The sequence below is a fragment of the Thamnophis elegans genome, chromosome 5 (assembly GCF_009769535.1).
Source record: "Thamnophis elegans isolate rThaEle1 chromosome 5, rThaEle1.pri, whole genome shotgun sequence".
NCBI classification, from domain to species: domain Eukaryota; kingdom Metazoa; phylum Chordata; class Lepidosauria; order Squamata; family Colubridae; genus Thamnophis; species Thamnophis elegans.
Window position 1 is genome coordinate 69,781,860 of NC_045545.1, and position 15,838 is coordinate 69,797,697.

A 15,838-nucleotide genomic window follows, 5' to 3' on the forward strand; every position below is an offset into this window, starting at 1 on the left:
TCTTTTCTTTCCCACCTTTTGAGAATACTGTCACGATGGCTACATCTAAAGGACAGAAAATATTTTTTTTAAGGAATAGGATTCAGGAAGTGAACAGAAGAGATAGTCAAGTCCTGGCATGGCAAACTGTAAGCCACCGATCAAGGAGCCATAAGCACAGCTAAACAGCATACCAAAAACATATGAAAAATATACCAAAAACTGTGGACCTCACACCATTCCTAAGAAGTCCATAAAGGGGACAACATGCGTAAGCACAACAGCATGCCTACTGTCCCCATTTATTTGTACTCATTTCCTTTGTTCATGTCCATATTTATACTTATACCTGTTATCTTGTACATGTTTGACAAACTAACTAACTAAATAATAAATAAATAAAAATTAGTGTAGATGAAAAGCCACGTGGTATTCAAATATTGCTGACTGGGGAAAGGAGATGGACCAGTCACATAAACTGGACTAGACAATCTGGGGACTGATGGTTTCCAGAGAGGCTAAAACAAGGAGAAGTTGGTGAGCAACCGCAACAGTTTTATCTAAAACAGAAGAAATGAAGAATTCCCCTCTCTCCCAGGAGACTAATTACCAGGTCTTGTCCAGCCTAATAGAGGGATTCTGGGCAGCCCTAATTGTGGAATCCCTCTAAAGCAGCACCTTCAGAGGGACATTTTCAAGATTTATTACAGCAGCCAGAGATGATTTTTTCCCCATGAATGATATGAAACAATGAATGGGGGTAGTAGTACTGCCATGGATTTATTGTACATGTTATTTCCTGGTTTTCATTATAGTCCTAACCATATCACAAAGTGTAAACCAATATAGATTCCCTTTACAATCAGAATTACAGAAAGCCCATATGGGGACTCTTAATTTTTATTGTTGTTAAAGACTGCTAATCTGGTTAGTGGATACAGATTTTTCCTTTTGCCAGAGCTCTAAATGGACAATTTCAGATTGTCACAAAGGTGGCATGATTATATGAGCAAGTTGTTAATGAGGGAGCTATTTCCATCATTAAAAAGTTCTCTTTTTTTAACAAGGGTCTTCGGTGATTTAATTATGTTGCAGAACAGCCTGTACTGCTTTGCCTTGGCTGACCATAAAGCATTGCTTCCTAATTCCTTCTGAGTCATGGCATATTTGAAACTGAACTGTTCAGCAACAGCCTGATGACAGTGTCAACATGACTGCTGGCAGTACTAGGCAGGAGCATGTGAGACTGGTCCACCCCCATCCTATCCAGTTCATGAACCTGCCAAAAGAAAAAAAAACAAAGAGAAAGGGTATCTGGACTTACTTGCATTCTGTACTGCAAATCTTAACTATTTTGAATTGATTCTACATAGGATGGGGCCAGATTGTCCTTATGCTAAACCCAGTGCTTATGCTAATTTTACACAACTCTTGACCGAATTTCAAAAAACTCTGCAAATTGAGACTGATGACCTTTGGTGCAACTTGGAACAAAAAAGAGAATGCTGGAAAGAAGGTAAAAGAAGATTCAGAAAGAGAATAGATGTTCCTACTCCATTTGCCTCTTGTTCTATTCACTGTTTGTTTAGCCCCAACCATTGCATTATTAATGAAGGACTGTGGGCGGTGATACCCTCCCCCCAAAAAGATTATTCATCTCATCAATAACTAGATTGGAGAAAGCAGAGGTTGGCCCCCAAACCTTTTGATACCAGAGACCAATTTTGTGGAAGACAATTTTTCCACGAACAGGATGGTAGTGGTGGTTTTGGACTAGGGTTAGGGTTAGGGTTAACTTGCTCACCCACTACTCACCTCCAGCTGTGTGTCCCAGTTCCTAACAGGCCACAGACCAGTACTGGTTGGGGCCCGCTGCTTTAAAGTTTTTTATTTAGTAGAAAAAAATATATTACTTTTGTTTGGCTAAAGAAACTTAGGTTTACTAAAGCTGCATGACAGGAGACTAATTGGTGATAGGGATAATTTTTAATGAGATGGAATCTTAATAAAGATGGATGTGAATTAGAGAAGTCTGAGAAAGTGAGATTCAGTGATTCACGAGAAATTATTCTTCTGCAGCTTTTGTGATGCTCATAGCATGCAGCCATGGGTCACGTTATTCCCCTTAGCAATAGCACTTAGACTTATATACCACTTAAGTGCTTACACAGTCAGCGTATTGCCCCTAATAATCTGGGTCGTCATTTTATTGACCTCAGAAGGATGGAAGGCTGAGTCAACCTTAAGCCTGGTGAGATTTGAACTGCCGAACTGCTGGCAGCTGACAGACAGCAGAATTAGCCTACCATACTGCATTCTAACCACTATGTCACCAAATGATTCATGCTGATGATCTAAACAAAGTTTACCCAGTATTCTCTTTCAGAGGAGTTTGTTAGTTATTTACTGCATGTATTTGGACACAAATTTATTCCACTGAAATGGATCAGCTTCTTCCTCACGGATGACTTCTTGTCACTGGTGCCAAACATTTGAATTTGTTTTGAAATTGGTAAGTCACGTGTACGTTAGTCACAGTTTGAGCAATCCCATCATCAGGCCATGACCATGAAAAATGAAATCAGAGCCAAGAATCAGACAACACTATTGTAATTAAGAGTCATTTATTTTCCTTGCATTTGATCTCTGATTTTGATCTTAGACAAAACTATTATTTTGTGATATTGCCATTCTGATGTAATTTTTTTTACATAGGAATACAGCAGAACTTTGGCAATAAAACATTTCCCTGGATTTTTCCCTTGTGCCCTTTCTCTATTGACTGAGTGTTAATAACAGTGTACTGTAGAATAAGAGGTTTCCTATTTGAAAACCAGGTAGATTTTTTTCACCTCAATGATTCCATATCTTTCTGGTTGCCTTTAAAAAAAACCATAATAATGATGAGAGTACTTACAGAAATACAATTGCTTGGATAACAGATGTAGTGATTCACCTTACCAGTGCTATCTTAAATAGCAGATCACAGGAACTAAGGAACGAATACAATCCCAAAATATATAGGAGTTGCTGAACTTGGATTTTTCATGGCATTGTTTTTTGGAGAGGAGTGTATATGTGTGTGCAAGTTTAAATTATAGCAATTACTAATTGTATACCCAATAAGGACTCATCAAACTCATCTTTCCCAAACCATGGAAAATCTATCAGCTTGTGACCGAAAGATGGAATTTAATTTTTAAATATTGAGGAAATAACCATGCTGATTTCATTTACGGTAATTTAAATGTTATAAATTAAATTAAGCATAGTTCTTTTTTCATTCTAATAACAACTCTCTTGGGTAGACTGAAATCCCTTAGAATATCTCTCAAAATCCATTTTTCGTCTTTTCTTTTCTGAAACATTTGGTTGCCATTTAAATAATGATATAATTCCAAATTAATTTTGAAAAGGATGGGCAAACAACTGAAATATTAAATGCATTTTGTTTTTACAAATATCAAAGATTAGCATAAATAATAGGAATGCAGCAGTGGTGGAATTCAGCCAGTTCGCACCTATTCCGGAGAACCGGTTGTTAACTTTCTAAGCAGTTTGGAGAACCGGTTGATGGAAGAAATCTCCTTTTGTTTTTTTCCACTTTACAGGGCTGATGCCTGTAAAGGAAGGCAGGAAGGAAACATTCTGGTGTTGTTTCTAGCCTAATCTTTATTGCCCTGCTTACAGAAACTGCCTTTGGTTAACTCTTATTACATTGTAACAGTTGATGCGAAGCACCCATTGACGTCAGTGACGTTGAGTTGGCCCCACCCACCCAGTCACATGACCACTGAGCCATGCCTACCCAACTCGTCATTAGGGCAGAGAATCGCTTGTTACATTATTTGAATCCCACCACTGGAATGCAGAGACTCAGGAGACAAGGTTGACAAGCAAAGCATATATGTTATCTGAATGTGTCTGCATGTTATGGCTTTTCTTCTTTTGTCCCTCTCAGCAGACATATTCTATTAAACATGAATTCTATAACTGATGTACTTTAAGCTTTTTAAAGAAGATTTTTATTTCTTGTAAAAGTTGTATTTCTTATAACAATTAATTGCACTTTTTATGGGTTAGATCCAGATTTATTCTTACCAAGAATCATGTTGGAAAAAGTTCTATTGAATTAAACACCCCTCCCCCCCCAAAAAACCCCAACCCAGTTTCAAGGATGCTGAATAATGCAAATTGGAGATTTAAAGGTCCTATTATGACTTGGTGGGATGTATATTTTGCTCTGTAAAGTCTTTATTATTCTTTTGTCCTGTTGCCATTGCAAAATGCTTTTGAGGGCTTAGAATTTTTGTGTTTGTGTTGTTTAAAGTCACATAGTTTTATCGAATGTGGGAATATACAGCATAACAGTCGCGTAGTTAGCAAAAGAAGAAAGGAACAGCTTGTCTTTTGCTAAATAGCTACAGAAGGGCTTCCTGATTTGAGGGAACAGGAATCCCAGATTTAGCCTCTGAGCCTTCCTTAGATCTGTCCTTCCATTAACCTGTTGTGGCCCACCAGCAGAGCTGGCAGCAGATTCAGACAGTGAGGAAGTTGGGAAAGAACATGGGACAGTCCTGGAGTCTGGGGAAAGCTCTGACGAGTGCTCTGCATTGGAGACAGAGATGGGACCAGGGCCATTATCTGGCAGTTATCAGCTACCTTTGGAGTCAGACATCAGTGAGGCAGACGAACAGCTGGAGCCTGTTCCCAGTGTGCGCATGGGCAAAGTTGCCAGATGAAGAGAACAGACAAGGGTCGACTTGGGAGTAAAGCCACAGGTGGACGGTGAATGGCCCCTCCCATAGGGAATAAAAGAAGGAGGGGTGTTTGCAGGAGACAATTAGTTAATTCCTGAATTCTTGTCAAGTATTGTGGTGTCTGAAAGATATCGGCCTGGCCTCTCTCCAAGCCTGATAAAGGTTGGTAATTGTGAGCTATTTTGAAAGACTGTGGGCCGGGACTTTGCTGGAGAGGAATTTATTGTAAATTAAATAAAAGGGGTTTATTGGGATGAGGACTTGGCTTCGTGCTGCTGGGGAAGGCTAGGTCAGAACATAACTTCCCAAGACCCTCTCTCATGGCTCCCTCTCCTGATGGAATATAATCTGTGAGGATCCTGATGGAATATAATCTGTGAGGAGGTGACCAATGTTGCCATTCTTTGACTGGCAGGTTCACCAGCCAATTACGACATCTTTAAAGAGAGAGAGCTGAAATTCCTCTTTGTATTACTTTTCAAATTCTTCTTCATGGTTTATTGAATACTTGTATATAGGATTGGGAGAACCTTTTCAATACCTGCTTTGCTTTTCTTAGGGAGCAAGAATGTTTTCCTGTTCCTCCTCCTACGTTCATCACTATTAATTTAAATTTGCAGCTATCACAAGGGAAATGAAAGCTGTGACTCTGGAGGCAAATGTCTTATCACCAACTTTTCTAGAAGGGATGAGACTTCCAGCTAGCACTGTCTATGACATTTATCACACTTGATCTCCTTATAAAGTCTAGCTTTTGTGTAAAGGTCATCCTATTCCTTAAAAAAAAACCATAATAGTAACATAACAGCTATATAAGGCAATGGGGAAATGGAGTTCCATATTTAGACTATCTTGCTCAAGGTCCATTTATAGAGGAAGAAGGGACTAACTCAGAAGCAGCCCAAACTGGATTAGATTATTTCCAGAGAGCCAATCAATATCCCAAATCCTTTTTCGAGAGTTTCTGCACACACCCTGTGTATCTGTTGTCAACATCTGTGACAGTGGCTTATTTTGTTCGATGCCTATTGTTTATTTTCTAACCAACTTTAAAACAAAAACAAACCCCAACCAGATTCATGAACGGAAGACACAAGATACCATCCAACAGGCACACATGGTGGTCATAGCAAAGTGTAAATGACCGCTTTTATTAAAACCTGGCAGTATATTACCAAGACTGTTGATTTTCTTATTTCTAACGTCTGTTATATTGTTGGCTGTCTTTATCTTGAAAGAGAGTTAGAAAAATCTGTGTAAAAATAGTCCTCAACTTACAACAGTGCATTTAGTGACTGTTCGAAGTTACAGCATCACTGGAAAAGTGATTTATGACCATTTTCACACTTACAACCATTGCAGCATCCCCATGTTCACAGGACCAAAATTTGGATGCTTGCAACTGGTTCATATTTATGATGGTTGCAGTGTCCCACAATTTTGTAAAGAACTTTTGCAACTGTTTGTCAAGCAAAATCAATGAGGGAAGCCAGATTCACTTCAAAACAGGTTATTAACTTAACAACTGCAATGATTCACTTAACTATGGCAAGAAAAATCATAAAATGGGGAAAAACTTGCTTAAATGTCTCACTTAGTGAGACATAAACTTTGGGCTCAATTACAGTCGTTAAGTCAAGGACTATCTGTATTCCAGCAATACCACCTGGAACTATGCAGCCTATGATCTGACCTAAGCATAGTACACAAAATTGTCTGCTACAACTTCCTACTTGTCAACGACTACTTCAGCTTCAACCTCAATAATACTCGGGCAAACATTACAAACTCAAGGTAAACTACTCCAAACTAGATTGCAAAAAATACGACTTCAGCAACAGAGTGGCCAATGCCTGGAATGCTCTGACTCATTTGTTACATCCTCTAACCTCCACAGTTTCAACCTTAAATTGTCTACTGTGGATTTCACCCCATTCCTAAGAGGTCCATAAGGGCGCATGCACCAGCATGCCTACCATCCCTGTCCTACTGTCCCCATTTATTTGTGCTCATTTCCTTTGTTCATGTCCATGTTTATACTTATACTTGTTATCTTGTACATGTTTGACAAACAAAATAAAATAAAATAAAATATATCTGATTTGGGAATTGTCCACTGACTTGTTATCACCTTTTGAGATAAAGGAGTTGGTGCAGGGGTGAAATGCTGCCAGTTTGGACCGGTTCTCCCGAACTGGTAGCAAAAAATTCTATTGTTCACCTGAACCGGTAGTAAAAAAAGGTTCCAACAATCAGCTGTGACAATGTCGCGCGATCGTCAGAACCTTTTTTTAAAACTTTGGCAGGGTTGATTCACCAGCTCTTTAGCACCTCCTCGGGGCCTTCCCAGGCTTGCCTGGGGTGGAGGGTGGCTTGCTTCCTGTTCACAGGGGTTGGAGGGAAGGATTCCTCATTCAGCATCGAGAGAAAAGAAGTGCAGGCTTGTTCCTGGCATTTTTCCATTTGGCGGAAGCTTTCAAAGTGAGCAAGAATGCGTTTCTTTTCTCTCAAGGCTGAATGGGGAATCCTTCCCGTATCCTTCCCTGTTTCCTGGCGCCCAGGTCGGGCAGTGACACCCCTGGCAGGCTGGTCGCCTGAGTCCCCTCCCCTTCTGCTGCCTTTTCTCATGCCAAGCAAAGTGGGTCGGAGTGCTCCTTGCGCCTCTTCCCTCCCGGCCCACGTTGGGGCTCTGGCTCCAGAGGCTGCGGCGCCAGTGAGGAGAACAGCCTGAAGACACGTTGGGGGCGGGCATTCTTGCCTGAATCCAAAGGTTGGAAGAGCCACAGCATCTCTTGGAGCTTTTCATCAGCCACAGATTTGAGCTCTGTCAATTCTGCTCGCCCCTAATGATCTGAAAAGATGCTCTGACATTCTTCCCCCCTCCCGATAATCACTTCCCCATTCTTTGTCTGACCCAGGACTCCCCACCAAGGCACATCCTCAGAACCGGTGGCAAAAAAAACTAGATTTCACCACTATGTTGGTGGTCTTACATTGCTGCATTTGTGTTCATAAAATGCTTGGAGTTTGAGAAGAACAGGATATGTGCCAGGTATGGTGTATAAAGAAAGAGTGGCTCTTCTATTGTGTGATATGTATCACTCAGAAAAGCAGGCCAGTTCTGGTAATTTTCTGGAACAGGGAGGCGGGAGGCTACTGATTCTAGGACATCATCTCTTCCTGGTTTCAGAATTTGTTTCTGCATTGTTCTCTGAGTAAGGTTTGAAACTCCTTCCCAGAGCAAACAGGTCTGCCTCTGCTTCTTATGAAGACTGCTTACTTTGACTTATGGATAGGTGCATGAGAAGGGCAAGGTCACTGCAGAACAAATGTGCCTCTGTGTATATTTCTTGTGGTTGCATTGCCACCTGAAACGTTTAGTTGGTTTGCTAACTTCCACTCCTCCTCCCTACTTCCCCACTCCCTTTTTCTGCAGATTTCATAAAACAAGGTCGAGAGAAGTTGGAACAGACTATCAAGGCCTCCGGTTCCAGGCTGTGCTCCTAGTGAGTATCTGTTTCTTTCAGTCAATGGGGTGTTGTTCCTTTAAAACTCAGCCTCGGGATGCCCTCCTACCAGGAATAAGCAGTGAATTGAGCCGACTGGCACAGGCATGATGCAGAGGGAACCACGACATACACAAACTGGGATTTGTTACTCAATATGGCTTTGTTACACTACTCCACTTCTAAGGAGAGCTTTTTGTCAGGCAGATGTAAGTAAGGGATTTAACCAAGATACCTGAAAATGAGACTTAACTCGGGTCTGCAGGGGATATTTTGAAATGTGGTGCTTTTATTTAATGTCTTTGCTTTTAAGAAATAAGGAGATATGCCAGTGTGGAGCTGTCAAATGATTATTATTATTATTGGGCTTTGCTAAGAGAGGTGGAGAGAATTACATCTGAAAAGGTCTCATGTTTGGTTTGTGGGAGTTTGCTCCAAAATGTTAGCAATCCGAGTTTGCAGGTATATTTAATGCTTCCTTGTTACAAAATGTCATTCTTTCAATGTAGCTTGCTAATAATTTCACAGGGAACAAGGGGGAGAAATGTACAACAGGAGTATCTATTAAGGGCTAATTTCAACTTGGAGGTGGATTTTGGGTGGGGAAAATAGTAAAGAGATGGCTTTGAAAACTTCAAAAAGACATTGAAAGATCTAATTACAACTTTAATTGTAAAAGTGGGTAAAGTATACAAATTGCTCCTACAATTCTAAGTATTCTGTGATAAAAGCAGGAAAAAATAGATTAATTTGCTGACAAGGTTTTAATTAATCCTCACTTAAAATAGGACAGGAAATGGCTAAATGCCATTCCAACTGTTATCACAAATAACAGCTCTGTACTGGCTTTGTTGGCATATGGGTTTAATAAGAAGTTTTATTTCTTCACCATGGCAGCCAAATTACTCCCCCTCCCCCCAGGGTTTAAATGAGAACTGTGACGTAATGGTGGAGTCTCAGTGTCTCAGCCTTGTTCCGCTTTTCTCAGTTAATCATTGTCTTTTTAACCCTCAGTGCTGAAAGAGTAGCTGTTTTAATGGACCATTCCAGAAGCCCAGAGCACAATAACCAGGTAAGGGCTGAGATCTTCGTTAAAAGTATTGGCGATGGGACAATTTTGAACAAGGAGAAAACGAGGCAAAGTTTCTTAGCTGCCTTAGATCAGCCAAGAGAAAAACTACAATTTACATAGCTTCATCCATCACAGGCCAACCTGTCCTAATGAAGTCCCTTTGGATTTGTTGACTGGCTAGTGATTATGGGAGCTGAGACCCAACCCATCTAGATAATATCAAGTTGGGGAGGCTGCTGGGTTATCCTGATACGACGGGTTGTTCTGCAAATTTACCATTCCTTGCAATTAGGTGGCTTTTGTCTTTTATTCATAGATGTGGCAGCATTAGCCAGTGTACAGGTGGTCCTCGACTTATGACCACATTTGGGACCAGAATTTCCATTGCTTATCAAGGCAGTGGTTAAATGATTTTATGACCTTTATTTGCCATGGTTGTTAAGCAACACTGCAGTTGTTAAATGAGTAATGTGGTCCTTAAGCAAATCCAGCTTCGCCCACTGACTTTGCTCCCAGAAGCTAGCTGGGAAGGTAGTAAATCCCATGATCCCGGGATGCTGCAATACATACCAGGCACAGAAATGTTGCTCATGCAACCATGGGGATGTTATGATGGTTGTAAGTGTGACAAGCGGTAGTAAGTCACTTTTTTCAGTGCTATTGTAACTTCAAATGGTCGCTAAACAAATGGTTGTTGGTTAAGGTCTGCCTGTGAATAATTCTTACTCAACTTCATGACTTTTTGTTTTCTATCTACAGTCTTCATCACCAAGTGACAATATCAACCTTGGACCCTTTGCTAATCCCAAGTAAGATCACAGAAAAGACCATTCATAGCACTATGGGATACAAAGAAATGGATGCTTTTCCTTCTATATTATAGAATTATAGTCTAGTTTAATGAAAAGAAGCAGTAGGGGGTGACATGACAGCAGTGTTCCAATATCTCAGGGGCTGCCACAAAGAAGAGGGAGTCAAACTATTCTCCAAAGCACCCGAAGGCAGGACAAGAAGCAATGGATGGAAACTAATCAAGGAGAACCTAGAACTAAGGAGAAATTTCCTGACAGTTAGAACAATTAATCAGTGGAACAACTTGCCTCCAGAAGTTGTGAATCCTCCAACATTGGAGGTTTTAAGGAGAGATTGAAGGGAAGAGGAAGAGGATAATAGAGTTGGAAGGGACCTTGGATATCTTCTAGTCCAACCCCCTGCTTAGGCATATACTATTTCAGACAAATGGAAATAGTATATGCCTAAGCAGGGGGCTGGACTAGAAGATCTCCAAGGTCCCTTCCAACTCTATTATCCTCCTCCCTTCCATTCCATAATATAAAGCTACTTATTTCAAGCTCCAGCAAAACGTTCTCTTATAGGCTGCCAATAATTCACTGGTAGGACAAGCAAGAAATATGTGCAGGGACCACAGTGCATCCTAATGATGGAAAGGGGTACAGGCAGAATGAAATTACAGCCTTGAGGAAAAAGTTAACTCTGTTAATATTTTATACAAAGGTTACCTTAAACCCAGTAGTGGGTTTCATTATTATTTTTTGCCCTTGGAATTGCATTGTAATAGTTCACAGACAAAACCTATACATTTCAGGCAATAAAACATACACGTTTGCCTTCACAGTTGAAAGTAAGTCTCTATGTCCTGAATTTTTTGTTTGCTTTTGGGCAAGAGAGCACCCATGCCGGGGTAACCATTTGTCAGACTACAGCAGCATATTATGGGAAAGTGAGAAACTATTGGAGGGGGGGGAGTGTTAATAGAAAGAGTTAATGTGCCTTGAGTCCTGGACCCTTAAATAGGCCCTCATGGAATGAATGACACTGGGACGCAAAATAAAGTAAAATATAACTCTAAACTTGTCAGCTATGAAAGATTCATTTTATCATCCCCGGCAGTGGTGGGATTCAAATATTTTTACTACTGGTTCTCTCGACATGGCTTGGTAGGCGTGGCATGGCTTAGCTGGCATGGCAGGGGAAGGATACTGTAAAATCTCCATTCCTACCCCACTCCAGGGGAAGGTTACTGGAAAATCCCCATTTCCTCCTGATCAGCTGGGACTCGGGAGGCAGAGACTAGATGGGGGCGGGGCCAGTCAGAGATGGTATTTACCGGTTCTCCGAACTACTCAAAATTTCTGTTGCCGGTTCTCCAGAATTGGTCAGAACCTGCTAAATGCCACCTCTGATCCATGCTGCAAAAATGTATTATGATTGATTTAGAGGTAGAGGAGAAAGTTCTAACTGATACAGAAGAAGGCGTTTCATGTATTTATTTTGTCTCTTTTCTCCCCTGCTAATAGTGCCAAGCCAACTGATTTTGACTTCCTAAAAGTAATTGGCAAAGGAAGCTTTGGGAAAGTAAGTAATCGTGTTTGAGAAATGTTCTTGTGGACCCCTTGTTGATCCAAATGGCTTTTCATTCATAGCTTTCAACCTTTGGGAATTAATGTAGCATTTGCACGTGCTATTTTCCCAGTCCGAATAGTCCAATCATAAGGGACAGTGAGGTGGATCCCTTAGGCCATATATTTTGTATGCGTGAAACATAGTAACTTCTTGATTATTTATTCATAAGAAATGCTTACTATTAAATTATTCCTTGCAAAGCAGGGCAGAAAGTGCTTCTGGGAATTTTTTTTCCTTCAGTAATAAAATAAACCAATTTTAACTCACAACACCTAGAGCTGTATGAACAGTATGTAAACGTAAAAAATAATGAGTGTGAATGGGCAGGAATATAATTTATTTTTCAACTACTCATAGAAAATTGCCTTAAGCCAAACTTGTTTCCATATTTACAAAAAAAAGCAGTGAATTTGCTTCTGCTAGTAATGATTATGATGATTGGCATTTCAGTGAAGCTGTTCCATATAACTAGGCACAAAGCACTATTTGAGGCTCCTAATCTTTCAAATTGCCACTATATTAAGGGAAATTCAGATGAGAGTATATCTTTAAAGCATCAAAGAATTTCAAAATGTCTAGAAATGCATTTCTTGGTTCATCCTTGTATATTATTTGCAATGGTGTGTAAATGCCTTACCAATCATTTTTGAAGGACATGTTCTTATTATGTTGCTTCTCTCATCCCTAGATGATGAAATTGCCTAAAGACATCTTTCATTTGCTTACTTATTTATTAAATTTATTTGCCAATAAGGATGGGACACAATAAGGGTGGAACTCAAACAATTAGTAATTTTAAAAGGTAAAAGATAGCTATGTGTGTGTGTGTGTGTGTGTGTGTGTGTGTGTTTGTATCAAAGGTGGGTTGCTCCCGGTTTGGCCCAGATCGGGTGAACTCGTAGTGGCGGTGGTGGGAGGCTCCGCCCCGACGCTTCTAAAACATTAATTGTTTCTATCCCAGCCATCTTAAGCTGATCTACCATCATAATAAAGATTTGATTTGAAAAAAGGATCAAATTCTATTTGGCTCAGGACTGCAAAAAGCAGGAAAGATCCATAAGCACAATAACACTGAGAACTTTCTGGTTTAAGATCCTTTTCTCTGTATTTCAAATCAGCTCTTCTGATATCTCAGACAGGCGTTTTTGGAATGGTGGTGACGGTGTTTGACCTAGACATTTCAATCGTCTATTTCTCTGAGAATATTATTGATCTCCTAGAAGATCAATACTCCAGTGAAATGATTTTATTGTTGCTGCCAGCTTGGGTTCACTGAGATTATTATCAGTGGTCTGATAGCATCTTTTCTGGCTAATGAAATGTATTAAAAGGCATAAGCTTTCATGAGTAGCAGTTCATTTCATCAGATGCATCTCACAAAAGCTTATGCCTTTTAATAAAATTTGTTAGAAAAGGTGCTACCAGACTGCTGATTTTTGTTTTTTGCCACAAGAGACTAACTCAGCTTTCCTCCTACAATGTCTATCAGATTACTCCAGTTTCCCACTTTCTGCCCAGAAAGGAGCTTCAATTACCCTTGCAAGAGGCCTGGGTGAAGAGCTAAGTCTTCACGGTTCTTTGAAACACCAATAGGGTAAAGGCCATCCAGATCTTGGGTAGAACCTTGTTCCAGAGGGCAGCACTGCTACAGAGAAGATGCACTCCTGGGATCTCAATAGATTGTATTGTTTAATCAAGGAATCCAGACCATCAGTGTTCATACTAATTCTGGACCAACTGAAGCTTCTATATGGTCCTCAAGGACAGCCTCGTGTAGAGTATATTGCGGTAGTCAAGCTGCAAGGTGAACAGGTTGTGAGAGATTATCCGAAATACTTCCCAATCTAGGAAACAGCAGAGCTGGCCCAGGTAGCATACCAGATGAAGGTATGCAAAGGCATTGGGCTGACATAGTTATAGTTCCATATTAAAAGTCCAATTTCTTAAATTCCATTTAGAAATTCCAGAGAATTTATTTTACTTTTTAAAATGAATATCTCAATTTAGCCTGTCTTATTGAAAACAATAAGCATTAATAAATGGAATAGATTAACCAGTCATAGGTTACTGTTATTTTCCCAGATTATAATCTCAAATATTTTCAATTAAGTATTGGGTTTTGCCTCCAATTTTTTGTTACAGTGGAAGCTTCTTGATCTCTCATTTCTATTGCAGGTCCTTTTGTCCAAACACAAGTCTGATGGAAGATTCTATGCTATAAAAGTTTTGCAGAAAAAGTCCATCCTTAAGAAAAAAGAGGTAGGTTTGAAACGTATCGTATTTTGTTTACATTGAGTACAGAATATTTTGCCACTTCTGCCTTCCCCTATAGTATGATATTTTTTTAACCAAATGAAAGATACTGATTATATTTTAGCATGTGCAACAGTCATGTTGGTAGACATATAAAATGTATGTTTGCATGTGTATATTTCTACAAAGAATTTAGTAGCAATATATGATAATAGTTTCTAGGCTTTAGGAACTATTTTATGCTACTGTCTTCTGATCCAGTTAGGAACTTGATCTATCCATCAAGTCTATCGTGCATAAGAAAACTCTTGCATTTGTTACTGGAATGATCCCTCATGCTCTTATGCTACCATCCAGTGATAGTCATTGTAACAGAGGTGGTATTTTTGAATCCCACCACTGCATTGTAAGCAACACCCACCACCCACCCTCGAAAAAAATCCAACAACCACTGAAAACCAGATTTGCCCTCCACTTCCTTCTTAACCCTCCATAGCAGAAAGAACGGACTTTCCTGTATGCTTTTCTTCTGTTCTGTTTCTAAGGCACTGTAGTAAAGGTGATAACAAAATGGAGGAAAAGTGAGCTGTGCATACAGAACCTTATGAATAGTTGGCAGATTGCACACAATACTTGGCTTGAAAGCCATGTCATTTGCATGCCTTTAGTGGATTCTTCTAATATATTCCATTTATAACAAAAAAGAAAGAAAAAAGCCATAGAAGGTATACTACATTAACTCTTTCTTCCTTTCTACGGTCTCTTTAAAAAAAAAACACCACTCTGCTAAAATGCTATTTGACAGAAAATAGCAAGAAAAACCTTTGAGTGATCCCTCCTTCAAATCTTCTCCAATTTCTGTAATTCTTTTTGCTATATCTTTAAAAAAACAACAACCCTAACTTGCATATTTGCATCTTTGTCCTTCTTGGCTCTTGATAGCAAAACCACATAATGGCAGAACGTAATGTGCTCCTGAAGAATGTGAAACATCCTTTCCTTGTGGGGCTCCACTATTCTTTCCAGACCAAGGAGAAACTCTACTTTGTACTGGATTATGTAAACGGAGGAGAGGCAAGTATCTGTCGGTGCTGTTTTTCAAAATCCTAGCATCATTGGAAGATTTCATTTACAATCTAAACTACATTGTCATGTTCTCCTTCACTCCTATGAATGATTCAGTGCATGACTGGATGATAACTGAATCAACCTTGGACAGAAGACTAAAACTGAAGGTAGTCCTTGACTTACAACCTTAATTGAGCCTGGAATTATGGTCATAAATTGTGACGGCCATAAAACAGGTCACCAACTTTTGCTTCCTTTTTCGTAGCAGTCATAAAATGAACATGGTGGCCATGAAGCAAACACTGCAGTCATCAAACAAATGCTGTGGTCATTAAGTGACTCTAATGTTCACTATAGGGTGTTTTTGCCAAAACCATGAAATAAATGTCAGTTTTCATCAAAAACGTCGCAAATCCTGATTGGAGAGAAACAATTTAAAACTAATCCAAAATAAAAAAAATGTGGAAACCAATTCAAACATTCCCATTTGTGGAGAAAGCAAATCAAGGGCTTTCACAATGTGCATTTTCATTATCATCCATACAACAAACTTTGCGTTAAGTTTTGCATTTTTTTTCTTATTGGGAAATTGAGTGTAGAACATGATGCCTGATGCATTAGTGTAGAAAAAACATAAGCCCATCTAATCCAGCAGTCTGTCCCATAGTGGCCTACCAACTGCAAAAGGAAGTCCATTAATCTCACAACAGATGACTGAGACAATTACACTGCTATCAGGGCTAACAGCCATGGATCACCATAAAGGTCTACATCTT

The 15,838-nt window shown here is 39.7% G+C and overlaps 1 protein-coding gene across 4 annotated transcripts in view; it reads left to right on the top strand.

The window, feature by feature from the left end:
• Nucleotides 1-15,838, top strand: part of SGK2 (serum/glucocorticoid regulated kinase 2) — a 39,029-nt gene that overhangs the window by 14,179 nt on the left and 9,012 nt on the right. For 3 of the 4 annotated variants that reach the window (XM_032218977.1, XM_032218978.1, XM_032218979.1), the window contains 6 exons: nt 8,176-8,245; nt 9,260-9,317; nt 10,077-10,126; nt 11,636-11,693; nt 13,917-14,000; nt 14,937-15,068. In XM_032218977.1, coding sequence (XP_032074868.1) covers nt 8,176-8,245; nt 9,260-9,317; nt 10,077-10,126; nt 11,636-11,693; nt 13,917-14,000; nt 14,937-15,068 — 452 coding nt within the window. Of the gene's footprint in view, nt 1-7,657; nt 7,792-8,175; nt 8,246-9,259; nt 9,318-10,076; nt 10,127-11,635; nt 11,694-13,916; nt 14,001-14,936; nt 15,069-15,838 lie in introns of all 4 variants that reach the window. The other variant, XM_032218980.1, reaches the window with a different exon arrangement.